Genomic DNA, 10,347 nt, shown 5'->3' with positions numbered 1-10,347 from the left:
GGGATCTCCTCAAAGTCATTTCAGCATCAGCAACAACTCGCGGGCCACTTCTCGTGAACTGACCAACTCACCTTCAAGCAAAGGTTGTCACACCAAAGCTTGAAAGCCGTCCATTTTTAGCGACTAATCTGCTTGGGTTTTGTCACGGTTGAGGTCTTCGACACTCCCGACGGTGAAACCAAGTCCTCGGTGGCTGTGGCTGTCAGAGAGGAGGCAGCACGCTGGACTGCGAGAAAAGGACGTCAGAGAAATGCCCAGTGACTTCAGACTCACTGACTGCTGCCCCAAACAGGCAGCTGCCACAGAACCGTCTCTGCTGACGCAGGAATTCCAATTACAATTAAAAAAAACCCCAGAAACCGGCTTGACGATAGATGCCAAGTTTCTTAAGAAATCCATTCTTTAAAGCTACCTTCTGATGAAGCAAACCGATTCACTTGCAGGTCCTTAGAGAAATCTCTTTATAAACAGAGTGCTTTAATTTTATGGAAGATCTTTTCATCTGTAACAAAACGGCTGAATTCCTACTTAAAACTGAAACCTCCTTTTGTTAGCTGCAGCTGACCCCTTTCTAAATTTGTTAACGCACTTGATTTTACCAGTTAAACCTTTAAGTCCTTTACTCGTTAGCGTCACATTTTACTTGTTCTTTTATGACCTATAAAACACTAACTGTTCTAGAAACGCGAAATCCCACATCTATCCACAGTGAACATTTACTCTATATCTTCACTACTCTCATAAAAAGAAAAGATGTTTTTCCGATACTTCTTCCTTCACCACCACCACGTCTACAACGTTTTCCTACAAAGTTAATCGGTATAAAATCTAGATCAGATCCATAGCAACTATACAAAAATATATATAACAACTATTTCAGGACAAAGGTTTTTCATCAGTGCCAAATCTGCCTCTGACGCGCACACGACACTCCCGCGTGGGAGACCCACGCGCGTCCCTGAGCCACGTATCGCACCCCTAGACCTCGGCAAGGCTTCTGATACCCTGTGACAGGCAGGACTTGCCAATTATTAGACTGTGGACCAGGTTTACGGTAAGATCCCGAACGGCCTCGATCGCGGATGAGTCACGTTGCGTTTTGCTGCCACTGCTCCTGCGCTGCACGAATTAACCAGCGGCCAAAGCCCAAACCGACGACTCCCACAACACACAGATCTAGCTACACGTTTCCAACAACGCCCCAAGAACCGCGTTAAGTTCACTCAGTCTGTATTTTTAACAACACAGGGCCTTTGTTATTATAAATTTCAAAACAAAACCAAAGAATTCCACATAATATTTATACTTTCAAAAGTACAATATTAATACAGGTCGGTCAGTTAGAAATAACAGCAGTTTGTTAGGTCTACAAGATTCAACGTAAAACCGGTTTACAAATGCTGAAAAGCAGTAGTGGTCCAATAGTCACCATTACACATGAATTTCTCTCTTCCAGAAAATTAAAAAAAAAAAAATCCCAATTCAAATTTACCAGCATCAATGAAATATTAATAAAACACCCCCAAACATGCCACAATCACTATTCACAAATAAAGTTAAAATGAAATATACAAAAATTCACTTAATACTGTTAAATAACAATAAACTACAAGATTTCCTGAACAGAAATGGTAGGACCCCTGAATGTTTTACAGTGAATGTCAGGAAAAATTAAGTTACCTATGACTATTTTCATGATATACCAGCCAAAGATTTACATGACCATTTCAAAATATACCAATAAAGATTTACAGTCTCTTTAAGATGCACTAAACAAATAGGTTCATAAAGGTGAACACAAATGCTTAAAAATACTGTAACCATCACCAAGGGTGTACTTATGATACTCACTGAGATGCATAAGCATAGTAGTAACATGTTTACTATCTCTGGTAAACAGATAACATCTATGAGCTGAAAAACTCTCTAAGTTCCCATAGTAAAAGCTCTGTAGCATAGTGAGTTCTTATCAAGTACAAACTTGCGTCTTTCCAGTTGATTTCAAGTGAATAATGCGCAAATGGGAGAGCAACAAGGTGGGAAAAGTGTGACATTATTCCCATGTTCTCGTAATTTGTTGTCCTGTTCCTCTGTAATGAAATTCTACATTTCAAAAGTAAGCCAGGGTCCAATGTCTATGAATCATCTTTTTACTGTTTGTATTTCTAAGTTAAAAACAAGGTAAAAAAAGTCATCGCTTCTGCAGGCCCCATGTGCACAACAATGTGCAAATATCTTATGCTGGAGGAAGCCTGAGAAAATGTTGTTGTCCAGTCTCCATGCTCAAATTTATCAATAACTACCGTAGGATCTAAGAGCAAATAATAGCTACTGTTCACTTGTTTGAATCAACTTTCACACCATGTGCTTTTCAAAACATAAAGATGCATTATAATTTCTCAACTATTTCAACACATACTTCCAATGTTAAATAAGGAATTAAGTGCCATGAACTTAGAGCATTAAAGATGGTTCACCTATAGCCAAGCAAAGCTCTGCTTACATTCCAGGAAACACTGCAGTTTAAGAAATACAAAAAAACCCCGCAGCAGTAGAACATTTTATGAAGAGAAACAGATGCATTCACATATTATAAAGCCATTGCAACTTCTTCAGGCATGGAACTGTTGTGTTAACTATACAGACAGTAGTTATTTAGCAGCAATGATTCCGCAATAAATAATGCACTGTGTTTCTCAGTCCTGCACAAAAATTGCAGCTACAGTTACATCAACAGCTGTAACCTACTGGCTCTAGTGGCAGAGGAGACCTTAAAACCAACTGTACAAAAAATTGTCACACTGTGACAACAAATATAAAAACATAATCTGCAGGTTGGAAATAAAAAGACCCCACTGTGAAGAGGACAGTGTAGACAAACTGCGATTCCAAGTCCACCAACAGAGAAGCACTGCCTTCAGATCCCAGTCCTTGTCGACAGGATAGGCTCGGGCTCGTCCCTGCACGTCCCTTCAGAAAAGCATGCTCTGCCTCCTGTTCTTCCCGTGTCCTGCAACACAACACGGACCGCCGTGAGAAACCAAAGCATTCGCACCACAGTGTTCAGCTATTATCTACATCTGCTGTCTTCCCGCTTCGAAAGAATATCCTTTATTTGTGCTTAAACCGAGATCGGCATCTTTCTTTTAGCTGCGCTTACTGCATTTTTTTGTACTTTGCCACTATTCAACGCCCACACAGTGATGGCTGGAAACTCCAAGGCGGTCTCATATTAAGTCCTTCTGCCCATCCCTAATAAACTCACCTCCTTCTGTGCATTTAACTTATATGTCTCTACAGAAATCTGAGCAAATCATTCTTGATAATTTGAGTACATTCACACAGACCAATTTAACAAAGGATTTTTCAGTTCTGAACTGCACTCCATTTGCAGATATGAGAAAATATTGAGCTTTCTGTACCTGTCTCTGGGTAAGTGGAATTTCGAAAGCCAGGGTCTTTTTGCAGCTGAATCTCTTTTAGACTGAATATTGAAACACCTGGAATGTAACAAAGAAATTAATTCAGATCCAAACATAATGATGCTTTATTGAACAAAGTTATTCTTAATTATATAGTTTAGATAAAAAAATGTTTCCCAGTCCCAAATACTTAAGTCAATATATACCAGACTTCTTTAAGAGAGCAGACTTGAGAGTTTTTCCTTAAGCGAGGTACTCAGTTTTAATCTACTATCTTAACAATACTCTGCTACTTTACTACTCCTCTTACTTTCAGGCAAAGTGTGTATTCTTGTTCCAAGACTTCTGAAGTATGCATGTTTCATGGCCTCTTCTGCTGAAATTCTCTTCTTCGATTCATACTATTAACATAAAAGGATACAATTGTGTTGGTTTTCATTAAAAAACTCTTTGTATCAAGTGATTTCATCAAAGGGAAGAAAAGAATTCTACTTGCTCAATATTTCCCACCAACTCACAAGGATAAATTTGTTTTCATTATTTTTAGTTCACACATGAAAATCTAACGTATGTTACCTAAATCAGTATTATCAACATATAACAAGTTTGCTAAAATAGCCAAAATAACTGCTGTAAATGGATGCAAGTCAAAAATATACTTGATCTTTACTGACAGATGTAACAATGATTAGATGACAGACTTCTGTCTGCATCATATTCTAATATTAAATTGCAATGAAATGCTATTACATGAGTTTTCTAATTTGATGGACTATGCTGCAGCATTTTGCATAATATGGAACTTTAGACAACATGGTCTTCGATCTGTGCTCCAATATCTTCTGCTTGGCATGTGTGCACACTTGGCCAAAGATGCAGACATTTAAAAAGCTGTGTACAAGTAAGAACAAAGTGCAAACAAGGACTGCAAATACTGTTCTGACACAATGCATAAATAGATGAAGACTTGATGTAGAATTTAAATCACAGGCTGCAAAGCAGAGTAACTGCCCTCTGCCTTGTGTACTAAGAATTTTTAACACAGTGAAGTTACACTGCAGATACCCAAAAACTCAAGAGTTGGCCTCCATCCTGCTTTCCCCCTCCTCTTGCTTCAGTCTCATTTTTAATACAGATCAAAAGATTAAACCCACGTACTACTTCACCTTTTGAATACAGTTTGCAGGATCAAAGAGTAATATCACACCTTAGTAACTGCTTCTCCGGTAGTAAGCTAAGTTCACCGTTACGGAAATTTGTATTTGTATTTAAAAGTTCTGTTTTAATACCATATTTCGAAAGAGATTTAGTTTTTTCAGGGAAATGCTAACACAGCATCAATTCTATTTCTAGAAAAAGCAGTGAGAGAAGAAATAACTTCTGGCAAAAATAAAAAGTATAAACATCAGGTTTTAGTTTCTTACAGTACATAAGCTTCCCCAAACTGTAATTCTTCCCGTATCTGTCATCCTCTACAGACTCGGCTGCATATTCCACTCTGAGATACATCTAACAGATACTATAGCATCTAACATATTTGTGAATAATATATTAAAACTCTAAACTTGCACTTTTATAAAGTAAAGCCACGAAACACATCTTACTTGAAGGAACTTCGCTATCAATTCAATTCCTTCCGTGTCTAGCCTAAAAATAAAGATATTTTTAAAAATTAAAACAGTTACCGAACTATATTTACAAAAGCAAAACTGCAAAGGAACTGACTTTATTAAATGATATCAAACCTGAAAATTCAATTTAAACATGGAAATGCTTCCACCCAAAACAAGTTTTCTGCATGTTAATACATGTACATACTAGTACCAATATCTCCGAACAAGATTATTTGAAAAACACTGTGGACAGATAAATACTGAGCTTTGGATTGTGATTTACCAGGTTGACCTGGATAAGATTTCCTGGGTTGACCAGATAATTTATTTTAGCAAAAAAGCTTTTTTTTTTTTAAAGCCCCACATTATTCATTTAATAGAAGGACACTGCGAACTCTTTTTCTTGAGAGTCAAGGAAAAAAATGTGTTAGTCTGTGTGGTAGTTTATTTATAATAATTGTGCAGACCCTTCAAATTCAGTTTCAGAATGATTTCAAGAGACCGCCTGAAGAAACTTTGCCATTTTAACAATAGGCCTATTACATAACAGAAAAGAATTTGGGTTATTTAGGAAGTGCTGTGTGAATACTCCTACTTCGCAGACATTGTTGATGGGAGTTTATAGTTCTACAGGCCATTAAGGAGTTGTGGTACCTTGAATGATATTAGACAAAGTAATCACGTAGTACCAGGATTATGCTTTGCACTGGGATCTGCCCACAATAACAAAACCAACATGCAGTTTTCCAGCACTCAGTAGCAGAGTGTGATGGGAAACATGCTCACGTTTACAAATATCCAAAGCCACAAGGATGCATATTTCCTATTAATAAAACACAAAGTACCTTGGTGCATGGTTGATGAGGGGCTGTGGTTTGTACTTAGGAAAGTTGTAGTTTCTAAATTCATCACTGGAAGAAATTCCTGGCCATGTTTCTTGACATGGGGTTCCTGCGTTTAGAAAAAGCAACAAATCCAACTTAAAAAAATGTAAAGAATTAACTTTGTCATAAATAAGCATTTAATCCTGTAATTTAAACAGGAAAGGAAAAAAAAATCAGTCAATGACTGTACATTGTACAAACTCAGCTGTGCACTCAGCTCATTTTTGATCAAGTGTACACTCATCTACCTTAATTACAATGCAATATAAAATATCATTGTTTAAAGATCTACAGTTCTTGTGGAAAAAGTGTTTAGAACAACAAATGTACAGCATTAACATCACTGCTAAAAGTATCTGCTTACCCAGAAGTCTGAAAATTAAGTGCAGTTCATCCTCAACAGTCGAACCAGGAAAAAGAGGCCTTCCTGATGCCATTTCAAAAAATATGCATCCAACACCCCTTTACAAAAACAAAGAAAAAGATAAATCAGAAGCAATAAACAATTTAAGCCTTCAGCTCTTAAAGACTTTTGTGATTTCCTTTCAATTAAGACAAATTATTACATTAGTTGTTAGCCACATGCTGCTATTAAAAATATTGTTTCGGATGATGTGTAGCAGCAACTAGACTAGACAAAGACTAAACAAAATCTATGTCCTATCTATATTATATCCTCTTCCTTCAGATGTCAACTGTATTGAAATTCATTGCAAACCAGCACATTATCATGTCATTAAGAGAAGGTCTGGTTTTTTTCCCCTAATGCTGTGGGCCTAATGCCTGCTTACTCCAAGCAACAAAAAGATACTCTGCATTTTCAGAGAGAAATAATAGCATCTTCCCTGTCTGCCAATCCTTTCTCTAAAAATCTAACTCCTTCAAAAATTAAAAGGATTAGTATTTGAATGCAACTACATAATAAGGAAGAGTTGACATTTTTTAAAACTTGACTGAGAACAAAGATTTAATTTAGACAAAGCTATACAAACCACATGTCAATTTGAGTTGAATACTCTGAAGATCCGAGGAGAACATCAGGTGGTCTGTACCATAACGTGACAACTTCATTGGAGTAGGTCTTTGTAGGAACAGACTTTGCTCTAGCCAATCCTTGATAAAGGAGAAATAAAGAGTCATGTGCAGCTTGCTGAAATGGGGTTTTTTTGCATGGAAAAGACAAAGAATTTTTAAGAGCTAAATCAACCTTGCTAGACTTGCTAAACACCTTCCCAATGATGCTCATTTAAAAGCTGTAATAAATACATTTCTACAACTTGTGATTTGCCTCTTAGTACTTACAGCAATCTCATGATCGGCATTGTTAAGCACAGAAAGGTAAACAGATCAAAACCTGGAGTAATCCTACAAATTTCATTAAAACAACAATGCATTAGGTCAACGTGACACCTCCGTCTGTGAAAACCCTTCCGCGCTCTTTCCATTTGAGAATTACGTTGCAACCGGCAGAAGGCAACAAATGGATAACGAAATAGTGGAAAGAGACCAAATCAGTGTTGGATCAGCAGGGGTTTTCCACCCTAACGTTGTCAGTTTGTCGGAAATATCTTCAATACAATTTAGGTCTGTTAGGTTAGATGCAACCTTGTAAGCAACTTTCCTTCACCCACAAGGGGAAAAACCAGCAGTAGCACAACTTTCAAAGGACTTTCCAAACATCGAAGATAAGAAGAAACTGTGAATGCCCCATTTCATTGGAAATCCCAAAGGAACTTGGTGTGTCAGTGACAGAGTAACACCCGACACTTTAGCACATGGACCTGTTCTGTCTCCCACCGTGGTTACTCTGCTTTGGAGTGACTGTGGAGAGTTAGAAAAAGCAACTCGAGCTCCACCTCAGGGATCTGACTAAGTGCCAATTTCAAAGGAAGCTGCAGAACTACTTTCAAACCACAACTCAAGTGACAGTATCACCCATACACCTAACACTAATATCCTGTAAAAGGCTGACTTTCATTTTCCATCTGAGAATGCACAAATTCACTACAGACCCCATGTTCTCATCTCTCCTATATAAGGAAAGATGCCTCTTCTCCTGAGTGAATAAAATATTTGTTAAAGAATAATTTCAGGCCATACCAAAGTCAGCAAGCTTCAGTTCTCCTTTCTCATTAATTAGTAGATTTTGTGGCTTCAGATCTCGATGTAATACCTTTCTCCTATGACAGTATGCCAAACCACGAAGAATCTGGTATAAAAATAGCTACAAAAGAAAACATTTATATAAATTAGACTAAAAATGTTAATCTACAGATTACACGACTAAAACAGCCCATTTGGGCACTGTAGAGTTAACTCTCTATTATAAGCAGAATGAAAATACTTCTCAAAAAAGTTACTTATCCTTATGAACACATACTGAATATCTTCATCATTGTTTACAGATTTAAAATGCCTTTATGCTAATGCATTGCTTTAACGCGATATTCACAACAAAGATTTTAAGAGCAATTTGTTCTGGCTTAACTGAAGAGAACCACAGGGCTGTTTATTTTTAAGCATTTACCAATGCTCTTCTTCCACAGGAATATCTTTAAAGGTAATGGTTTCTGACAATACTCAAGTTCCCTTCTGCCACAGAATCCATTCTGAAAATGCAGCTCAGTATCCTTTCTGTCCAATTGTGCTAAATTATGTAAATATTATTTTGGTTTGCTATTGCAAAAATACACTTGGATTCACAAGCTCATGAAACATGGAGAAATGGGGGAATGAGGATTATTAAAACAGCCTGGCTGCCTCTGGCATTTATATTCATCCCCTCACCTTGACACACGCAGGTTTATTTTAGTCCTTTGGAACAACACACCAAGCAACCCACTGCAGTCATGCATATTAATGCTGCACGTATATAGAGACAGAAACAGAAAGGGATGAGAAAGGTTTGGCAGAGGGCAGCCAAGCCACTTTTCTATATCACTGCATTAAGAACTAGTATTTTGCAGTTTCTGTACATATAATATAAAGGGTCTGATCTTCACCATTGGGCTTCTGTGTAACCACTGCTAGCATTTACCACACAACAGTCCTCTTCCAGTAGAGATGATCAAATGTACAATGAAAAAATACAGGTGTTTATCAATGTGACAAATCCAGCATGTAGTAACAGGACTTTTGAGGAGAAACACTAGAATGTTTTTATATAACCATTTTTTAACACATCAGTTTATTTTTGTACTAGGTGATGCCACCAAATTCTTTTTCCTAAACTGGGCAAATAACACAGCAGGTGTAGTTTACATCCACCTGTCCTCAGTCTGCTTAAGCAGGATAAATCTCTTCTAAGAAAAAAAGAATTTGGGAATCAATTTTTTTCTTTCTTTGCCTTTTTGACGAGCAGTATGAGGAGCAACAAGTTTTGTTCCATCTATTCATGTCCACACTACTGCAGGGGTAGTCAGTGCCAAGTGATATTAACAGGACAGCTGTGGAAATCAATAGCCAGCTCTAGCGCGCACTGGGACCGCAAGGATTAGTCAAGAAGGCAAAGCAGATTATTCTACAGAAAATGTGGATCTTCACCACAGCTGGCATGGATCCTCTTGGAAATGCACAAGACGACATGTATTAGCTCAAAAATTTGTTTGAGGCAGTAACACCTACAGAGATCACACACATCTTTATATTATACGACTTCATTTTGTTAAAACTCAAAAAAATAAAATTAGCTGAGGAATGTGAAGGGAGTGATGACAAGGTCTCTCAAATGTTAATAATGCCCCAAGCCCCCACAGTTATTGGAAGGAAAGCACCTACAGCTACCACAGTCCAGCAGCTGCTCCCAGTGCCAAAGGTACTGACCGTATAAATCTGCTCTTGGGGCACAGCTTCAACCACAAGCAAACAAGGAAAAACAGCTCCCCTGCTCAGCTCGGATTACCACAGGAAGATTTGGTGTGTTCTCTAACTGCATGTATTGCAGGAGTCAGCGTCCCACTCACAGCTTTTCTTTATTGTTTTTTAAAAGCTTAAAACACTACTCATTAACTTGTAGTTAACTGAAAACACAAGCATAATTACGTTTTTTGTTGTCTCTCTGAAGTAGATACAAATTAAAGAATTTCCCTTTGCAGAATCTCAAAGGAAGCAACAGAGCTGGGTAAGGGCAGATGTCTGTCCCTAGAGATACTTACTGTAACGTGACAACAGAACAAAAAAGCCAACCAAACAGAAACCAGTATCTAGACTGAATCCCATATGCAATTCAACTAAGAACAGATTTCTCAACATGCAACTAAGCCAAAAACAAGGATAAAAACTCCACTGTAATGCACAGGAAGGCCCATCACTTCACAGTATTTAGTACGTTGTGTTGTCAACCACATTTGTGCCGTGTGCTACTGTACAAGAGTAAAAGTAATTTTCCTACCATGCTCGCATGCTCATGGTTTTGTTCTTCAGGATCAC

General features: G+C 37.7%; 1 protein-coding gene across 3 annotated transcripts in view; it reads right to left on the bottom strand.

The window, feature by feature from the left end:
- Window positions 1-1,687: 1,687 nt before the first annotated feature.
- Window positions 1,688-10,347, bottom strand: part of CDK17 (cyclin dependent kinase 17) — a 95,349-nt gene continuing 86,689 nt past the window's right edge. For all 3 annotated transcript variants that reach the window (XM_082059161.1, XM_082059163.1, XM_082059162.1), the window contains 8 exons: window positions 8,020-8,143; window positions 6,912-7,032; window positions 6,284-6,381; window positions 5,881-5,986; window positions 5,027-5,069; window positions 3,733-3,823; window positions 3,423-3,500; window positions 1,688-3,010 (listed from right to left, as the gene is read on the bottom strand). In XM_082059161.1, coding sequence (XP_081915287.1) covers window positions 2,973-3,010; window positions 3,423-3,500; window positions 3,733-3,823; window positions 5,027-5,069; window positions 5,881-5,986; window positions 6,284-6,381; window positions 6,912-7,032; window positions 8,020-8,143 — 699 coding nt within the window. In that variant the 3' untranslated portion in view covers window positions 1,688-2,972. The remainder of the gene's footprint in view (window positions 3,011-3,422; window positions 3,501-3,732; window positions 3,824-5,026; window positions 5,070-5,880; window positions 5,987-6,283; window positions 6,382-6,911; window positions 7,033-8,019; window positions 8,144-10,347) is intronic.

The sequence above is a fragment of the Streptopelia decaocto genome, assembly GCF_964273445.1.
Source record: "Streptopelia decaocto genome assembly, chromosome: 1".
Taxonomy (NCBI): Eukaryota; Metazoa; Chordata; class Aves; order Columbiformes; family Columbidae; genus Streptopelia; species Streptopelia decaocto.
The sequence above is the reverse complement of the archived record's forward strand: the minus strand, read 5'-3'. Positions and strand labels throughout refer to the sequence as shown.